The 21,557-nt window shown below is 44.4% G+C and overlaps 1 protein-coding gene across 2 annotated transcripts in view; it reads right to left on the minus strand.

Annotated features, from left to right (window-relative positions):
• Nucleotides 1-7,305: 7,305 nt before the first annotated feature.
• LOC112214697 (synaptopodin-2) overlaps nucleotides 7,306-21,557 on the minus strand; it is a 44,410-nt gene continuing 30,158 nt past the window's right edge. The window contains exons 4-5 of one of the 2 annotated variants that reach the window (XM_024373647.2): nucleotides 16,484-19,161; nucleotides 7,306-9,715 (exon numbers count right to left, since the gene is read on the minus strand). In XM_024373647.2, coding sequence (XP_024229415.1) covers nucleotides 9,065-9,715; nucleotides 16,484-19,161 — 3,329 coding nt within the window. In that variant the 3' untranslated portion in view covers nucleotides 7,306-9,064. Of the gene's footprint in view, nucleotides 9,716-15,682; nucleotides 19,162-21,557 lie in introns of both variants that reach the window. The other variant, XM_024373646.2, reaches the window with a different exon arrangement.

Consider the following 21,557-nt stretch of genomic DNA (forward strand, 5'->3'; position numbering starts at 1 on the left):
CCAGGAAGACTGTATCGGAGCAAGAGGTCTGATACCAACAGGCTCAGAGACGGTTTCTATATACAAGCCAAAAGACTGATGAAAACTTGAACTGGACTGACCTGCTCTGATTCTTCACACCTTAGCACACATGCACTCATACACACACACAAGATGACGTAGCAGTCAGATGTCTTTCTTTGTCTTGTCTCGTCCCATGTATATATCTTCTTCTTCGCATTCTTTTTAATATTTTTCCTAAACCTCAACTTCAAAATACTCTGTTGCAACCCGCCTCACCCAATGTGGTGTGGATCTGTTTTTTTTTCTAAAGTATTTCTATTTACCTCTGAACTGGAATACCTCAACTGAAGTTAGCTAGCTAACTAGCTACCAGCTATCAGTCAGCTAACCTTTAGCTCGGAAAGCTCTCGCCAGTTAATACAACGCGTTTCAAACCAGCGCATGCCGGACCTGTGTTTCTCTCCTATGTTTCTCTCCTACCGCAAACTCTGAACCCTTTCATCTGGATCATGGCAGCTAGCTAACTACAACCCGGGTTGACTACTCCTGGCTAACGTTTCTGTCCCGTAGCAAGCACCAACTAGCCTGCGGCTAGCCGACGCTTGAACCATCTCCCAGCTAGGGCTCCTGGGCTACTCCTGAAGCCCACTCTTCGGCTACAATATCCAGACCCCTTCTACTGCCGGTACGGGGCACGGAACCCCGCAGATCCTTCACGACTGGAATACCGACATAATCTGCCCGAGGATCCCAAAAGGCCCCTCAGGCGTGACTTCCCCTGAAGGCTCATTCTGCTGACCACAGCCTGCTAGCTATCTATAGCATATTGGACTGTTAGCTGATCCACCGGCCAGTTTCTTGGACCACTATACCCATTTTGCCAATTGGACTTGGACCCCTCTGCTACTTGCAACCCTACTAATTCCACGACTGTTCTATCAACGTCACCGCACGAGCAGGCAAAAACAGACTTTTCCCCCATTGCGACGTCCCTCTAAGGCCTGCCTGCTAACTGTCTGAATCGCCGTGTTCCCAGCCAGCCCAACCACTCACTGGACCCATACGATCACTTGGCTACGCATGCCTCTCCATAATATCAATATGCCTTGTCCATTACTGTCCTGGTTAGTGATTACTGTCTTATTTCACTGTAGAGCCAAAAGCCCTGCTCAATATGCCTTAACCAACCATGTTGTTCCACCTCCCACATATGTGATGACATCACCTGGTTTTAAACATCTCTAGAGACTATATCTTTCTCTTCATCACTCAATGCCTAGGTTTACCTCCAATGTACTCTATTTCTACCATACCTTTGTCTGTACATTATGCCTTGAGTCTATGCTATCGTGCCCAGAAACCTGCTCCCTTTACTCTCTGTTCCGAACGTGCTAGATGACCAGTTCTTATAGCTTTTAGCCGTACCCTTATCCTACTTCTCCTCTGTTCCTCTGGTGATGTACAGGTTAATCCAGGACCTGCAGTGCCAAGCTCCATCCCTACTCCCCAGGTGCTCTCATGTGTTGTCTTCTGTAACCGTAAAAGCCTTGGTTTCATGCATGTTAACATTAGAATCCTACTCCCTAAGGTTGCTTTATTCACTGCTTTAGCACATTCTGCCAACCCGGATGTCTTAGCTGTGTCTGAATCCTGGCTTAGGAAAACCACCAAAAACCCTGAAATTTCCATCCCTAACTATAACATTTTCCGCCAAGATAGAACTGCCAAAGGGGGCGGTGTTGCAATCAACTGCAGAGTTCTGTCGTACTATCCAGGTCTGTACCCAAACAATTTGAGATTCTACTTCTAAAAATTCACCTTTCCAGAAACAAGTCTCTCGCTGTTGCCGCTTGCTATGGACCACCCTCTGCCCCCAGCTGTGCCCTGGACACCATATGTGAATTGATTGCCCCCGCATCTATCTTCTGAGCTCGTGCTCCTAGGTGACCTAATCTGGGACATGCTTAACACCCCGGTCATCCTACAGTCTAAGCTTGATGCCCTCAATCTCACACAAATTATCGATGAACCTACAAGGTACAACCCCAAATCTGTAAACACGGGCACCCTCATGGATATCATCCTAACTAACTTGCCCTCCAAATACACCTCTGCTGTTTTCAACCAAGATCTCAGTGATCACTGCCTCATTGCCTGCATCCTTAATGGGTCTGCAGTCAAATGACCAACCCTCATCACTGTCAAACGCTCCCTAAAACACTTTAAAACACTGTGAACAGGCCTTTCTAATTGACCTGGCCGGGGTATCCTGGAATGACATTGACCTCATCCTGTCAGTAGAGGATGCCTGGTTATTCTTTAAAAGTGCCTCACCATCTTAAATAAGCATGCTCCGTTCAAAAAATGTAGAACTAGGTATAGATGTAGCCCTTGGTTCACTCCAGACCTGTCTGCCCTTGACCAGCACAAAAACATCCTGTGGCGTTCTGCATAAGCATCGAATAGCCCCCGTGATATGCAACTTTTTAGGGAAGTTAGGAACCAATATATACAGGCAGTTAGGAAAGCTAAAGCTAGCTTTTTCAAACAGAAATTTGCATCCTATAGTACAAACTCAAAAAAGTTCTGGGACACTGTAAAGTCCATGAAGAATAAGAGCACCTCCTTCCAGCTGCCCACTGCACTGAGGCTAGGAAACACTTTCACTACCGATATATCCAAAATAATTGAATTTCAATAAGCATTTTTCTACGGCTGGCCATGCTTTCCACCTGGCTACCCCTACCCCGGTCAACAGCCCTGCGCTCCCCACAGCAACTCGCCCAACTCGCCACTGTCATCCCCTCTTCAAAGGGGGAGACACTCTAGACCCAGAATGCTACAGACCTATCTCTATTCTACCCTGCCTTTCTAAGGTCTTTGAAAGCCAAGTTAACAAACAGATCACCGACCATTTCGAATCTCACCGTACCTTCTCCACGATGCAATCTGGTTTCAGAGCTGGTCATTGGTGCACCTCAGCCATGCTCAAGGTCCTAAACGTCATCATAACCACCATCGATAAGAGACATTACTGTGCAGCCGTATTCATCGATCTGGCTAAGGCTTTCGACGCTGTCAATCACAACATTCTTATTGGCAGACTCAACAGCCTTGGTTTCTCAAATGATTGCCTCACTTGGTTCACCATCTACTTCTCCGATAGAGTTCAGTGTGTCAAATCGGAGGGCCTGTTGTCCGGACCTCTGGCAGTCTCTATGGGGGTGCCACAGGGTTCAATTCTCGGGCCAACTCTCTTCTCTGTATACATCAATGATGTCGCTCTCGCTGCTGGTGATTCTTTGATCCACCTCTACGCAGACAACACCATTCTGTATACCTCTGGCCCTTCGTTGGACACTGTGTTAACTAACCTCCAGATGAGCTTCAATGCCATACAACTCTCCTTCCGTGGCCTCCAATTGCTCTTAAATACAAGTCAAGCTAAATGCATGGTCTTCATCCGATCGCTGCCCGCACCTGTCCGCCCCTCCAGCATCACTACTCTGGACGGTTCTGACTTAGAATATGTGGACAACTACAGATACCTAGGTGTCTGGTTAGACTGTAAACTCTCCTTGCAGACTCACATTAAACATCTCCAATCCAAAATTAAATCTACATTTAGCTTCCTATTTCGCAACAAAGCATCCTTCACTCATGCTACCAAAGATACCCTTGTAAAACTGACCATCCTACCGATCCTCGACTTCGGCAATGTCATTTACAAAATAGCCTCCAACACTCTACTCAGCAAACTGGATGCAGTCTATCACAGTGCCATCCGTTATGTCACCAAAGCCCCATATACTGTACTACCCATCACTGCGACCTGTATGATCTCGTTGGCTGGCCCTCGCTTCATACTCGTTGCCAAACGCACTGGCTCCAGGTCATCTACAAGACTCTGCTAGGTAAAGCCCCGCCTTATCTCAGCTCACTGGTCACCATAGCAGCACCCACCCGTAGCACGCACTCCAGCAGGTATATCTCACTGGTCACCCCCGAAGCCAATTCTTCCTTTGGCTGCCTCTCCTTCCAGTTCTCTGCTGCCAATGACTGGAACGAACTGCAAAAATCTCAGAAGCTGGAGACTTACCTCCCTCACTAGCTTTAAGCACCAGCTGTCAGAGCAGCTCACATATCACTACACCTGTACACAGCTCCTCTGTAAATAGCCCATCCAATCTACCTCATCCCCATACTGTATTTATTTATTTATCTTGCTCCTTTGCACCCCAGTATCTCAACTTGTACATTCATCTTCTGCACATCCCACCATTCGTGTTTAATTGCAATTGCTATTGTAATTACTTTGCCACCATGGCCTATTTATTGCCTTACCTCTCTTATCCTACCTCATTTGCACATGCTGTATATAGATTTTTCAACTGTATTAGTGATCCTATGTTTGTTTATTCCATGTGTAACTCTGTTGTTGTATGTGTCGAACTGCTTTGCTTTATCTTGGCCAGGTTGCAGATGCAAATGAGAACTTGTTCTCAACTAGCCTAGCTGGTAAAATAAAGATTGAAATTTAAAAAATAAAAAACACACACATAGTACATTCATGCTACACACACATCACAACTGCTGCTACCAGATTCTTATTTCCCTTACCCAATACACATGTAAATATTGTGCCAATACTATAAATTGTGCCTTCCTGTAAAATACTTATGCTAAAATGTTTATTCTATTTCACTGAGCCATTAACTTTGTTTGTGTTTTTATCTTTTATTATTTCTTATTGTTGTTTGCATTGTCGAGAAGGAACCCACAAGAACGTGCGTTGAAGATGTTGTTCCCATAGCAACGATTAAAACATTCCCTAACCAGAAACCGTGGATTGATGGCAGCATTCGCATGAAACTGAAAGCGCGAACCACTGCTTTTAATCAGGGCAAGGTGACTGGTAACATGACCGAATACAAACAGTGCAGCTATTCCCTCCACAAGGCTATCAAACAAGCTAAGCGTCAGTATAGAGACAAAGTAGAATCTCAATTCAACGGCTCAGACGCAAGACAGGGTCTACAGTCAATCACGGACTACAAGAAGAAAACCAGCCCAGTCATGGACCAGGATGTCTTGCTCCCAGGCAGACTAAATAACTTTTTTGCCTGCTTTGAGGACAATACAGTGCCACTGACACGGCCTGCAACGAAAACATGCAGACTCTCCTTCACTGCAGCCGAGGTGAGTAAAACATTTAAACGTGTTAACCCTCGCAAGGCTGCAGGCCCAGACGGCATCCCCAGCCGCGCCCTCAGAGCTTGCGCAGACCAGCTGGCCGGTGTGTTCACGGACATATTCAATCAATCCCTATACCAGTCTGCTGTTCCAACATGCTTCAAGATGGCCACCATTGTTCCTGTTCCCAAGAAAGCTAAGGTAACTGAGCTAAACGACTACCGCCCGTAGCACTCACTTCCGTCATCATGAAGTGCTTTGAGAGACTAGTCAAGGACCATATCACCTCCACCCTACCTGACACCCTAGACCCACTCCAATTTGCTTACCGCCCAAATAGGTCCACAGACGATGCAATCTCAACCACACTGCACACTGCCCTAACCCATCTGGACAAGAGGAATACCTATGTGAGAATGCTGTTCATCGACTACAGCTCGGCATTCAACACCATAGTACCCTCCAAGCTCGTCATCAAGCTCGAGACCCTGGGTCTCGACCCCGCCCTGTGCAACTGGGTACTGGACTTCCTGACGGGCCGCCCCCAGGTGGTGAGGTTAGGCAACAACATCTCCACCCCGCTGATCCTCAACACTGGGGCCCCACAAGGGTCCGTTCTGAGCCCTCTCCTGTACTCCCTGTTCACCCGCGACTGCATGGCCACGCACGCCTCCAACTCAATCATCAAGTTTGCGGACGACACAACAGTGGTAGGCTTGATTACCAACAACGACGAGACGGCCTACAGGGAGGAGGTGAGGGCCCTCGGAGTGTGGTGTCAGGAAAATAACCTCACACTCAACGTCAACAAAACTAAGGAGATGATTGTGGACTTCAGGAAACAGCAGAGGGAACACCCCCCTATCCACATCGATGGAACAGTAGTGGAGAGGGTAGTAAGTTTTAAGTTGCTCGGCATACACATCACAGACAAACTGAATTGGTCCACTCACACAGACAGCATCGTGAAGAAGGCGCAGCAGCGCCTCTTCAACCTCAGGAGGCTGAAGAAATTTGGCTTGTCACCAAAAGCACTCACAAACTTCTACAGATGCACAATCGAGAGCATCCTGGCGGGCTGTATCACCGCCTGGTACGGCAACTGCTCCGCCCACAACCGTAAGGCTCTCCAGAGGGTAGTGAGGTCTGCACAATGCATCACCGGGGGCAAACTACCTGCCCTCCAGGACACCTACACCACCCGATGTTACAGGAAGGCCATAAAGATCATCAAGAACAACAACCACCTGAGCCACTGCCTGTTCACCCCGCTATCATCCAGAAGGCGAGGTCAGTACAGGTGCATCAAAGCTGGGACCGAGAGACTGAAAAACAGCTTCTATCTCAAGGCCATCAGACTGTTAAACAGCAACCACTAACACTGAGTGGCCGCTGCCAACACACTGACTCAACTCCAGCCACTTTAATAATGGGAATTGATGGGAAATGATGTAAAATATATCACTAGCCACTTTAAACAATGCTACCTAATATAATGTTTACATACCCTACATTATTCATCTCATATGTATATGTATATACTGTACTCTATATCATCTACTGCATCCTTATGTAATACATGTATCACTAGCCACTTTAACTATGCCACTTTGTTTACATACTCATCTCATATGTATATACTGTACTCAATACCATCTACTGTATCTTGCCTAAGCTGCTCTGTACCATCACTCATTCATATATCTTTATGTACATATTCTTTATCCCCTTACACTGTGTACAAGACAGTAGTTTTTTTTCTTTGGAATTGTTATTTAGATTACTTGCTGCATTGTCTGAACTAGAAGCACAAGCATTTCGCTACACTCGCATTAACATCTGCTAACCATGTGTATGTGACAAATAAAATTTGATTTGAAGTAAGCATTTTGTTGGACGATGTATACCATGCGTATCCCGTAGAACTAATAAGACATGAAAAGAAACACAACATTTTAGCATCACATGGACTACCAGCAGCACAAAAAACTGATGATCTAATGATTCCATTTAGATTTGATGCCTATATTAGAACTGGGATGAGTTAAGATGGAGTAGCTTAGAAACATGTCAGTCCCACAACAACAAAATGAGAAAAATACTTTGTCAGTAGTTCAATGCTTTTTTATTTCCCAAAATGCCTCATCCTGCCTACTGAAATCAAAGTGAAGAAATCAAATGATGAAATCAAAACCGACAAAAAGTACACAGACATTGGGTAATTGTTTGGACTGAAAGTACTGTAAAATAAATGAAAATACAAAAAAATATCACTCTTATCACTCCAATATATTGTTGCTGATGACACATACACAACTTTGTAAAATCACATGACAGATACTAATTAGTGTTAAACAATTTCAAATCTCGCAATAATAAGAGATGATACGTGAAAATTCTGAATTTGATCAATCGCACATAAAATCTTCATTCTGGACTGATGAGAATCCATGAAAGAAGTAAGCAACACAGGCAAACGCAAGTGATGTGTCTCACAATTTCAACTTGATCCACACCATACATGTCCATGACCACATAATAAAATGACAGTTATTGATTTCCTATCAACTTTATCACCAGCCACGGACATCGGCAAATAACACATTCTGTGCTCTACTTAAAGTCCAAGAACACTATTTCCATCCCTCACTCTCGAATGCACCTAGTGTCAACTCTCATCTCTTACATAACTGGATCTCACTTTACATTAAGGTATGTTTAACATTATTAATGTAAAGTATTAAGGTAATCTAAAGGACTTACCTATATATATATGATTTATATGGAAGTTGGAGATGCGTGTGGCATCTCACAGTAGTATTCAGCCCTGTGTTCTTAGCCCCTTGCTCTGGATTGTTAATGGTTTACTATAATTGACTCCCTAAGCATTAACCATATTCATATTGACACGTTTAGGTTGAGACATGCGAATCCACGAACACCACAAAAACCAGCATGCTAAATAAATACATCCGCAGTGGCACTTTATGTCATCTGGATAATAAAACGGTAAAATCATAACACGTGACCCTTTCGTATCCAACTCCCCACAACGTATATGTGGCCACCAACTACTACTATAACACCTGTGTTATTTTGTGTGTTTCTCTTCGTGTTCGTGCCCTATCAACTAATGCTATTGCACTAGGTCTTAGTTTGTCATCACACATTATTGTACCACTCAGCAATTTCAAACTGACCTTTGTTGTGGTCATTGGTGAGTGGGTGATCTGTTTTGATGCACAGCGAACATAGCAGTATATTTCCCACTGTATTCCATACTGTATAAAGGTTTTTGACACAAATCTACATGTCCATTCATTACTCCCATCCTTTAATTTTTATACATGACAATCACACATTCTGCCTTACAACATACTTTATGCCCATTTCTTCCTCCGAAGAAATACTATTGATTTCACTTACTTTGAATGCTACCATCACATCACAGTGTTGGAGGAAATTAAAGCCTCTGACAGAGCAATTACACCATTCTTTTTGCTTCAATCACTCATTGATTTCTGTCCAATGAAAGCTTGATGAAGTGAAACTCAATGGCATCCCATTTGACTAAAATAGAACCATCATTGACAGTGTCCCCAATACCAAAACATTTACTCTTATCATCTGTATATTCTTAGCAGTATTCTCAGTGCAACCGAATAAGCAGATCCAACCTCCTTCAATCTCTCTCCTGTACACACCACAAACTATCCCATCGCTCTCCTCAACCCTTGTGTTATCCCATTGTCCCAAGTTTTATTTTATGCTGATTATATATATGGTCCTTACTACTATTCATCTGAATATCTTGGAGTTACTTTCTGGTCTTGTTATGAAGATAAGTAGCCATCATGTTTGTCTGCCTCTAGCGTCTCCAGCTCCAGTCGGTGTGGTACACAGATCTGTAGCTCGGCTGCTGCTGCTGGCCCCTCAGGGGCCTTCCGTTCCCATAACCGGCCCCAGAGTGCTCGATATTGGCCTCCGTCAGGGACCTCTGGGGCTGCAACTGTCTGGGCAGGGACCTGTTGCCAGCTGGACCAGCGGGGGCTGAGGCCGTACTCTTGGTTGGGGACAGGAACGGAGGCATAACTCTGCTGTAACTCTGGCTCTGACCCTGGCTCTGGGTCTGGCTCTCCCTCTGGTTCCATCTCTGGTTCGGGTTCCATCCCTCAGTCATCCTGGGAGGATCGTAGGACACCCTAGACTTCCACTCAGCTGGGGGCTCGGGGAGCAGCTTGCGCTGGGCAGCCAAGCACACGTTGAAGGCGATGGCCTGCTGGAGGTTCTGGAAGGTGAAGGCCTCGTCAACCAGACCCATGGGGTGGCGGGCTGCGGCCTCCCAGGGCGAAGGAGGCTTGTAACTCTTGTCCAGCCAGGACATCTGCCTCCCCTGGGGTGCTGGAGCAGACGAGGCCCGGGGTTTATATGAGAGGGAAGGGGACCCAGACGATGACCGGAGGCCCAGCGATGGTGCTCTGGCGGCGGGTGGGGACAGAGAGTAGCTCCTGCCAAATGCCTGGAAAAGAGACATTCAGACATGTTTACTTCAGACAGCACTTGTCTGACTATCCTTCCAGCAAGAACAAATCACAGTGGAACTTGGAAAATGGCTTAGACATACAGTAGTTTGAGAGCCTCCTTTGAGTATTTAATACCCACATATAATCCAGTATTCTCTTCCCTCTCTCGCAGCAACAGTCATGTGTAACTGTACAGCTTCATATTAGGTTATGTTCCAAGTAATATTTTTGATATGGTTGTTCAATTGTTTATCAACAATAATATCAAGCAATGAGAATTCATTTTTTATCACCTTTCTCACAATAGTTATGCCATAAATCATTAGTTTGTGTTCTCTTGGTAAATGGCAAAAGAACGGCACCTTCCTACATCGTGTGAGGAGTATTTTGGTAACCTGAATCATGATATATTAGGAGTTGACATTCACGCTGCTAGTATACTGCACAAAGGCCAGCTCTCAATTCTCAAAACAACTATTGATGTTCTAAAGGAAGACAACTCTACCAGAATCAGGATACAACTTGATAGAGGATTCCTATTCAAGAAGCTACAACCTTAGAAAAAAGGGAGAACCATTTGAAGAACCTTTTTTGGTTCCAGGAAAAACTATTTTGGTTTCCATGTAGAGCCCTTTCCACAAAGGGTCCTACATGGAACCAAAAAGGGTCCTACATGGAACCAAAAAGGGTTCTGCCTGGAACCACAAAGGGTTTTACTATAGGAACAGCTGAATAACCCTTTTTGAACCCTTTTTTCTAAGAATGTACTTTTCCATTTTTTTGTTGTCACAATTCCAACACTTGCCCGACTTTTGATTTCTCAGAACAATTGGCTTATGAGTGTCTTTCCAAAATTAGCCATATTTATCTTGTTTAAATTGGATCTTACTGGCTTTGTGGATTACCAGCATCACTTTCAAGGTGTCTCAAAGAGTCAGCAAAGCTTCTCAAGGGCCGTTATCTTGTCTCTCTCATTGTATCAAAGAACAGGTCCCTTTTAATTCCCTATTAGGATCCCTGCACAGGCAGAGGAAATGTGTGTGTCGATTGTTCTGCCAGCACTGCCCAGTCTTCCTGCAATTTAAACCACTCTGAAGGGAGTGTGCTGCCATCTGGTGAATAAGTGTAAGAACAGCCAACAAGATCAACTCCTATAGAATTTTGTCAATGGCAGAAAAAGAAAATGGAATTGTACGATTCCTTTTAGGGGGAAATTCGATGACTAACTTGTTTAGTGAGTCAAGATATCCGGTAAACTGTAAGAAGAGTCCAAGAATTGTCTTTGCGATCCAGCTGTCACTATTTTGACTGGGACGCATATGAATCGGCTTAAGCAGATTAGTAGACAATGTAGCTACATTAGGTCATGTTTTATTCAAGATTGATGTTAAAGAGGATTTGTACACGTGAAAGGATGTTGCCTTTATTGCATTTGGTTTATTTGTTTATCGGGATGTACAGTAGATTTTGAAAATGATTATCTATGGAAAAATCTATATTCCCCCTGTTGTCACATTTTCTATTTTATTTCCTCTATCTTTTTTTCCATTGCTAAGTTGTAGCTCAAGCTTACTGTTTTTAATCAAATTAACAGATAGACGGTTGTTAAATGTGGGTGGAGTATGAATAAGTGTGTTACCTAATGTTAATCCAAGTGTTTTGCCAAGTTTGACAGTAATCAAATTAACCAAACCTGCACTTTAAGCCACCTTTGAAAGGTAAGGGTGGGACATGGTGATACACAATGGAATTGGCCTTAACACTGTATGATATCCCAGGATAGGACAGGCCATGTACAGTTGTAGGATCTTAATTTGATCAACCTTTTGCAAGATGACTTTTCTGCAATGCAGGAAATGTAAAACTTGTGGTGTATTTTAGGTTTAAAAAGGCTTGATTTTCCCCTTACGAAACATATATCAACCCCTACAAAAATGGTCATTAACTATAATCCACATAATATTTAACATTTCCTGTTGCTGCAGGATTATTTTCCTGCTGTAGCAAACTGGATCAGATTAAGCTCCTACATCTGTAGGTCTTTGGAGTGGACGTTTGTCAGAGGTTTTTGTGTTTTCAGACAGATGTTTGACTCGCTCCACATACGGCGCATCAGTGTTATGGTTCAGATTATCAAGATTTATGTATTCAATCCCCGACTCACGCTTAAAATAGCCTCTGACCAGGATAGAAGGAAAGGCATGAACTAATCGCTGATTTCCAGCCACCGCAGGGAATGCTTGAGTCTGGCTTTACCACACCATTGGAGAGTCCGCCTAGCATTAGCCTTTTAATGATGTCATGGCAGCTGGGTCCATTGGAAAGGGTGTCTGCTGGGCTGGCGTGACAGTGCTACTGTACACAGGGATTTTATATTTGTGCTTTTCACTCGACTCCTACGTCGCTGGTTTGTAAGAAAGCGCAATCTATTAAATCTGTTGACAACATCCAATGGAAAATACTGAGCTGAGGACATGTGTTGACAAACAGTTTTGGGGTCTTCTATCATTCAGTTCACCAGGAAACACAACATGTTGTGCATCAATCAATGTTTTCCCATTCATTCTGCAACTGTCCCATTCCTTAGCCATAAATCTGCCACAGTTTAGTCTTTATTTGCGACTTAAAGCCTCTCCCACAACACATACAGAGCTCTTTACAGTTATTAAAATGTACAACCAAGAAGAACACCTAAATAATTATTCGCTTAGAATGCATTAACAATACATAAATCGACAGTATGTGAGATTTTAAGAAACCGGTGCAGCCAAAAGGCCAGAACAGGAAGTGAGGATGATCAAATTCCCTCCCGATATAGCCTGTGCCTGCGGTGGGCACCGAATTGATATTAAAACTCCCCCTCAACAGACGACATCCCCTTGACAACCTCTCTAACATGACTCCCAACACGACATGGTGATGCAAGACCAGACGGGTAAACATTTACACTGTAGGTCAGAACTTGCTCATTCTCCAGTCTTATCCAATGAGGTTGTCCAAGCTGGAAATACCCTTCTGTCACCATGCGTTCAGGGATGGGAGAGTGCTTTTTGAGCACTTTTCTCAATTCTAGAGAAGTCTAGAGTTCAAGTGAGAGGGACTCATCATATTTCTAAGCAGAGGCAGCTGGCTTGTAACAAGGCTTTTATAGACTGTGAGCAGTGAGCTATTATTGGACAGTGGTTGGCTCTCCACCATTTTGAATTTACGATACTTAACCACAGATGGTGATAACAGTGGTAGCTAGCTACCTCCACTCTATCAGCACAAAAGCATGTTGGGTATGCCAATAAACATGTCAGTTGTTTAGAAGGTGACATGGAGTACCTGCAACTTTGTTTCTCCTCTATTCTAGTTCACACTATGTTCTCAAACTTCCTTCAGGCTGTGATTTATTGAACGTACTATTTGTATTTCGCTATGACTGAAAATAGTTTAAGACGTGCTACTGTTTAAAAAAATCCAAACCAAAAATCCCTGGGTGTTCCTATTTGAGTTAGGAAGTAGCAAAATAATGAATGTGGGTGTTTTTGTCATTTTTCTACAGAAAATATGGCGCAGTGGTAAGGTGGGAACAGAGTTGTGCCAAGTATAAAGAAGGTGTAGAGGGAAAGTAAAGAGTGGGCAGAATGGGATGTGAAAATGCAGGCAGAAGAGGCCAACCAAGGAAACGCAAACGTAAGGATAAAAGGCATTTTAATGGCACTGACATGAATCGTACAGAAAGTGCACTATGAAAAAGAAACACAAAAGAAAATGAAAAAGAATCGACAGAACAAAAGAAAGCAACTCAAACAAATGCATACCATTCTAATGACAGGGTGGTTCATCCAAACTCCCCTTTTTTCTGTAACTGCTTATTTCAATAACCCTTTTTATAATGTTTTTTTTGTTGCCATTATGTTAAACCAAAGCAGGTGTACAGAAACATAGGAAAAAAATATGCAAAGCTAAAATTAGAAGCGTGAGAAAAGACAGAATAGCTGGAGGTCTAGTGAGCGACTGCCATTCATGTTGGTGAAATAATACAAGCCCACTAATCCTCCCAAACCGACAGCTTTCACTCACGCACACACATAATCTGTGACATGGAAAAGTTTACATTTAGCGACCTAACATGACGCAATAACTGGTAAAAATGAATCTAAAACAATTCAAGCAGGGTCTTTTGGGAGACATGAAATGAAATTGAATGAAATTGAACCAGATCTACATCTTAAACTTGTGCAAGTACCTTCCACCTCCAGGAGACGGGACCCTAACAAAAAAATACTAGACTTTTATATGTATACTTCAATTTATAAAACACAAAACATTCCCTTTTTGCAATGCAATTTATGAATCTTTGGTAAATGAAGTAGTCGTGTTTCCTACATTATATCCACCAAATCTAAGTAACGTCACTGTACTTACAAAACACATGTCAAATGAAGCCAGGCGGCTCTCAAACCTGACCCTAAATATGTTTCCACTGACCACTCCTGGTCTCCCTAACCATGTCGAGAGCTTGGGACGATAAGGTTCTATCTACATTGTTGTCCAAATGTTGTCATTGACGTAGTCTTGTTCTGTTCAATGTTCTCTACCTATAAGGTACTCTAAATACCCCCAATTCATGTTGTTACACTTAATAGAATAAGATAAAAAATTGCTGACACCATTCAAACCAATGAGGGTTTGAAACTGTACAGCCAATTATCTCAGAATGGTCTTTTAGCAGATAGAGCCTTATGGTGCCAAGCTCTCAGTGTCTTAAACCTCTTAGTCGCTACTAATAATTTTCTTCTCAGATCATTCAAGGTCAATTTTGACAAATTATTGCACATCTTAACAGCTAACAAATACACTGTTGATATTGCAGAAGATCTTATCAAACTTGTCACTGGCTCACACACTGCCTTAGTACTCCAACCTTTTCTTAAATTCCCTTTCAAGCTTCTCTCATTTCCAATTTTAACTTTCTCAGCAATATACATTCACCTGTTCCTCTGAATTCTTGCTGGCTATTATCCTCGTTCACATTCTGGCAATGCCTGCTCACAGGCTCCACTGATTCACGTCATAAGTCTATTGAATGCATTTTGTGGATTTCCTGAAAAACTACATTTTATCATTTTTGGGCTTTAGATAATTGAGATACACCAATATCATATATTTAATTTTCTATGTATTGTGCATTGCAATATTGCAAAGAAACCAACATTGAAAAGCTTTGCTTGAAAAACAAAGATATTATATAGTTGTATACATGTAAAGAGTGAATGCATAGCAGGTGGAAAAATACATCCAAACTTTATATATTAAAGGCCCAGTGCAGTCAAAAATGTGAATATCCTGTGTTTTATATATATTTTTTCCACAGTATGAGGTTGGAATAATACTGGGGAATTGTGAAAATTATGATAATGCCATTTCAGTGTAAGAGTCTGAAACTTTGGTTGGATGGCGTTTTGGCCTGCCTGCCGACATCACCAGGCAGTATAAGTTAATATACCAATAACAAAGAGTTTCAAACTGCTCTACCAATAACATCTAGTTTTCAGGTTATGTAACCCTCCCATTAGGCTCGTTCAATTAGGCCCCTCACTTAGACCACTCCCAGACAGTCCTAGCAAAATTCTTGCTTGAGAAATTGCTCTTTGCTAAGACGTAATTTGTTTGTTTCTAATCATTTTAATTAAAACATAAAACAGTAAGGTACTTAATTCTTACACAGAAATGATTTGATATTGAGATCAAAACAGCTGCATCGGGCCTTTTTAAAATTCTAGCATTTATTTTAAAAAATATGTTGGCTATAAAATGTTGAAAAGGCATCTTAAAAGCTTTCTATGAATATATAGCATTTATATGAATGTACTGTGCATGTATGTGTTGTAACTAGAGCTACTGTTCTTTTAAGCAAAGATCACTTAATTATGCTATCAGAATCACTCTTTCCCCACAGCTGCTGGCTTCCACACCTGGGCTGAACTCTTTTTGGCCATGAACCTGGGCTTTGGAGCGGTGCTGCCCCCAGAGATGGACTCAGACTTTGCCGCTATGGGAAAGCTGGGCACCACGTAGGTACTGGGAGGTAGTGGCTGGTATGGGGCTTGGGGTGCTGCTTGGTAGGGGGGGCTATGGGCTGGCTGATAAGGACCTTGGGGGGTCTGTTGGTAAGAAGGGTTTTGAGCTTGCTGCTGGGGTTGATAAGGGGCTGGAGGGGCTTGTTTGTAAGGGGGATTATATGGATGTTGGTAAGGGCCAGCAGGAACCTGCTGGTAGGGATTGTTAGATGGCTGGTAAGCATTAGGTGAAGCTGGGTGGTATGGACTATCATGCATGGGTGGTTGAGGGGTAATCCCGTAGAGCTGCTGGGGCTGCTGTGAATAGGGAGCATTCATTTGTCCAGCCGGCTGGACAGGGGCAGCTTGCTCATATCTTATTGGTTGGTTTTGGTTTGGAGGGAGTGGGGCAGGCTTTGGTGCGGCGGCCTTGGCAGCCTCGGCAGCCTCCACTGCTGGGCCATAAGTAAAGAGGGAGGCATTGAGCTGATAAGGCTGATGTTTCATGACATCTATAACGGCAAGGGGTTTGCAGGCAGGCTTGCCTTTCCCTTTCTTTGCTTTGACCGCCGGGCTAGATGGAGGAGGTTGCTTAATGGCCCCTGGTGGGTAGGAAGGGGACTGTATGGGGTTGTAATTCGATGTAGGGGGAGCTCTGCAATTGGGCGAATATTTCCACGGATGAGGTACGGAGGGAGAGGGCGACGTGGGCCTTGCCTTGTTTGCCTGCGCAGTGGCTGCCTGGGCTTGCTGAGCTGCCTGTGCAGTGGCTGCCAGCACAGTGTCCGAATCCACGACATACTTCTCCATACGAGACTGCCTCTTGGCGAACAAATCGGCTCCTTTCCCCCTAACCGCTGGCATCGACAAAGCCGAGCCCATTCCTCCTACTGGTGCCAAAATGGTTGCCATTGGATTGATGACGGGTGACGAGGACCTTTCGCCAAGTGTGTAAGAGTTAATTCGCTGTGGGGGAGGTGGAGGAGTAGAACAGGGAGCACTTTGTGGAGCATTCCAAGGTTTTGGAGAAGGTTGACACACTCTGTGCATCTGGGTCTGAGTATTCACTGGGGCTTGCTGTGGTTGTGGGGCCCAGGTACTTGTGTGTGTCTGAGGCTGTGCCTGAGCTGGGGCCCATGCATTCATAGGTGGCTGTAAGGGTGCCTGCTGTGGAGGTGGTTGTTGCCAGTTTTGCTGGGGTGGGGATTGGGTTGAAGGTGGTTGGACCCAAGGTGGCTGTGGCCGGGCCTGATTCTGATCTGGGGCCCAGGCATTCATGGGTGGCTGTTCTTGCTCTTGAGATAACTGGGCCCATGGAGGCTGGACCTGAGCCTGAGCAGGTGCTGGGGCCCATGCATTCATAGGGGGTTGAGACTGAGCTGGATGTTGGGGTTGAGCTTGTTGGGCCCAAGGTGGTTGTTGTGGCTGGGTATGGCTCTGTGGTGGTGTCCATGCATTCATTGGAGGCTGAGGTGATGACACCCAAGGTGGCTGAGTCTGGGCCTGGGGCCAAGCCTGTTCTGGAGACTGAGGCTGAGGTTGTTTAGCCCAAGGTGCCTGGGGCTGTTGCTGTGCTTGTTCTTGAGGTTGAGCCCAAGGTGCCTGGGGCTGTTGCTGTTCTTGAGGTTGAACCCATTGGAGTTGTGACTGGGCAGGTGCTATAGCCCAAGAATTCATGGGTGGCTGAGGCTGAGGAGGAGGTGGTTGGGGAGTCACCCAAGGGAGATGTGGTGGGGACTTACTTGGAGCTGGAGCCTGGTGTTTCATTTCAGCAGGTGGCCAAGTACTCACAAGTGGCTGCTGTGATGCCTGTGTTAGTGACGGAGCCCAGGAACTCGCTTGAGGCTCGGGTTGCGAATGAGACTGAGTTGGTGAGGGACCATTTCCTCCCCAAGCTGGCACTTGCTGGGGCTGCTGCTGCTGTGCCTGGGACCCTGGGGGACTCCATGTGTGTTTGGCTGGAGAGGGGGGCTTGGCAGGAACAGGAGCTTCCTGGGGGGCAAGAGGAGGGGAGGGCTCTGGGGCCAGTTCTGGGGCGGACTCGGTCTCAAGGGCTGCAGCAGGTGCAGGGACTCTATTTTCAGCATGCAGTGGCAACTCCTGGTTGGCCAGCTCAGGCTGAGGGGACCAGGGTGGAGAGTTGGGGTTAATGATGGGCTTGGGAGCGACTGGTGGAGGCGTCTTATGCTTGACCCTTGGTGACTGGAGGAAGTTGCAAGCCTCAGCTCCCAAGCTAAGGTAGTCCTCTTCCGTGCATGACTCGGAATCCAACTTCTTGTCACTCCTGTTGAGGAGATTCAGAAGCTCGGGGTTGGGTGACACTTTGGGTGCTTGTTTGAAATTGAACATTGGCTTGCCCTTGAACCTGTTCCTTGTGTCCTGTAAGATCCCAGACTTGATTGCCGGTGTCGAAATGCGCTCGTCGCGTGAGGCAATCTGCTCTCCCTGACCCATCATCTCTTGGTTGCTCCCACTCACTGGGGGAGAAAACAGGGCGGGCATCTGGTTTTGTAAAGAGAAGGGTTGGGCAGTTTGATTGCTCATGGAACTCTGCATTTCATTGGTTTGATGGTTGGCCATGCCATTCATGTTAGACGAGTACTGCTGAATATGCTGCTGTTGGTACTCTTGCTGCTGGTGGTGCTGCTGTTGATGATATTGTTGTTGCTGCTGGTACTGCTGCTGCTCGTACTGTTGTTGTTGCTGCTGCTCGTACTGTTGTTGTTGCTGCTGCTGCTGTTCATAGTACTGCTGCTCTTGGTACTTCTGATACTGTTGCTGCTGCTTCTGGTGCACGCTAAAGTCCATGTAGGCCTGCCTCTCTGTGGTGGCCTGCATGTATGAGCGCTCCTCCATCTGCTGGTAGGCTGCATGTTTCTCCACCTCCTGTACCCCCTCCACGGGAATCCCCTGGCGCCTCATCTCCTCATGTTCGCCAACGATCTCATCCATGCGCTGACGGCGCTGGGCGAACATTGTGGCCCCCTTTCCCGTGGTGTTGGGCAGTTGCTCCATCTCCTCTCCGGAGTTGAGCTTGCGCTCGATCTCGAGTAGTCCTGTGTCCCAGTCGAAGGTTAGCACTCTGCCACCGCCCTGGGCATTAGTGATAAAGTCCTCCTCAAGCTCTGATCCGCTGGTGGTGGCTACGAGGGTAAATTTGATCGCTCTGGCGTCTTCCTCGTCGCTGTCATCGACCTCGTACTCTGGTTCACTCTCACCGGTGCCGTAGCTGACGAGTGTGTACTTCTTGGCCCTCTGTCGATGCCTCTTGAACATCAACACCCCCTTGTTGTTGGGGTTGGGAGCTTCAGCGTTCAGAAGGATAGCAATGCGCTTACATTTAGACTTGGCCTCCTTCACCTGCTTGTCTGACAGGCTCTCACTGCGCCTGAGCCCTGCGAGGGGGAGAGGGAAGGGAGGGAGGGAGAGAGAGGGTAGAGGGAGAGTGTTAGTTCATTTAACTGCATATTATGGGTAATAATAGCTCGGGTATAACTGAAACCACCACAAATCTTTCCTTTTGGATGCACATGCATCGTAAAAATAACATGCATTCTGTAAAATATCACAAATTAATATCTTCCTATTTGAGCTCCAAAAGTATTTGGACAGTGACAACTTGTTTTGTTTTGGCTCTGTACTCCAGCAATTCTAATTTGAAATGATATAATGACTGAGGTTAAAGTGCAGACTCTCAGCTTTAATTTGAGGGGATTTTCAGCAATATCGGGGGAACAGCACTTTTTTGTAGATAGTTCCCCTATTTTAAGGGACCAAAAGTGTTGAGACAAATTCACTTTTGTGTATTAAAGTAGTAAAATGTTAAGTATTTGGTCCCATATTCACAGCACGCAATGATTACATCAAGCTTGTGACTCTACACATTTGTTGGATGCATTTGCTGTTTGTTTTGGTTGTGTTTCAGATTATTTGGTGGACAATAGAAATGAATGGTAAATAATGTATTGTGTCATTTTGGAGTCACTTTTATTGTAAATAAGAATAGAAATACTAACCTCCCGTGTAATTGTAATGATGAGAGGTTAGCATGTCTTGGGGGTATGATATTTGTGCGTCTAACTTTCTCACTCATCATTGTTCACGATTCATTCAGGATGATCTGTAAGCATGGTAGCATCCACATGTATGTAGAAGTGTTTATGAAACATATTCTATTGCTATTTACAATTGAAATGACTCCAGAATGACGCAATACACTATTTACCATTTAATTTCTATTGTCCACCAAATAATCTGAAACACAACCAAAACAAACGGCAAATTTAATCAAAAAAATGTGTAGAGTCAGAAGCTTGATGTAGTCATTGCGTGCTATGAATATTGGACTAAATACTTAACATTTTACTACATTAATACACATAAGTGAATTTGTCCCAATACTTTTGGTCCCCTAAAATGCGGGGACTATGTGCAAAAAGTGCTGTAATTTCTAAACTCAAATCAGACCAGGCTATTCGTTATTTAAAGTCAGCATGAGCTAAATATCAATGCGGACTATTTGATTCAGCCCATTTTTATATTGAAATATTTCAATCCAAAACGAATTTGTAAAACTCCCTCAAATGACAAGTGCAATCAATAACCTATAAATTGATATTTTCATAGACATCATTCATTCAATACTTTCCTGGTCCCGATTTTATAGTTGGCTTTTGATGCCCTTTACTTAGTGCCAAGACAGATCACAAATTTGTTCACTCAATCTACACAATCTCTATTCAATTAACACGCCAAGCAATTACCCAATTCTCTGACCCATGCCTAATATACTCCTTGTTTGCTCCCCAATAATACATGATATTAACACAGCTGTGACAGCCTGTTCAACGGGTGGCCCAATAGTTGGAGCGAAAAGCAGAGCATAGAACATATTAATATTAGCCTGTGGGACAAAAGTGCATTCACCAGCACCCAAGCACCTTTACCCCTTTTCTGTAAGTCCACTCTCGGATCTGTCACCTAAACCCGAGGCGACGACAGGCATGCCCACACACTCTTTAACGACCCCAACCGTACCCACACATACAAACACAAAGTGTCGATTTATAAAAGAACCCGTCCTTAAAAAAAAAAAATCCCACAGTAGACTAACCTCAAGGTGGAGGAAGACGGGGAGTAGTGAGCGACTCTCTCTTTACGGCGCAGGCTAAGACGAGCCGTTTTAAAGGATCGGGTAACGGGCCAGTGCAGCATATGCTGGTGTCCATCAAAGAGCATTTCTACAGGCATCATCAATGCACTGGTGTTTTATTTATGTCCCCCTGCATGGCTCAATGTAATGCCCTATCTATCTCTGGAAGACATATCCTGATCAGGCCCATATTCAAAGCTAGGGGAAAACATTTGATAGGGAATTTTGTAGAAAAATGTATAATAAACAAATATTATGAGAATGATTTATTCTTATCCCCCATCTCTCTCTCTCTTTCTTTCTCCTCTATATCAATCTATCTTTTATTTAGCTCTATCTCACATCTTTCTTTTTCTATCTTTCTCCTGATACAGTAAATTGCCAAAATCCTGCCTTCTGTGATCTTGGATACTACTAGTATAATTTAGCCTTGAATTGGACCTCTCTGCTTCAATCCAAACAAAACCCCTCCCAAGTAAGAGAGATTGTCTACTATTTTGGGGGGCACATTTTAGCGTGCAACAGAGCACCGGGCTAAGGAATGCACACATGCCATCCAGAGTTGCGTTAACAAATGAAGTTCACAGCAGTGCTATGTCAGTCTGCTATTAGGTCTGAGTCAGTGCACCTTATAAGACA

The sequence above is a fragment of the Oncorhynchus tshawytscha genome, linkage group LG15, assembly GCF_018296145.1.
Source record: "Oncorhynchus tshawytscha isolate Ot180627B linkage group LG15, Otsh_v2.0, whole genome shotgun sequence".
Classification (NCBI taxonomy): Eukaryota; Metazoa; Chordata; class Actinopteri; order Salmoniformes; family Salmonidae; genus Oncorhynchus; species Oncorhynchus tshawytscha.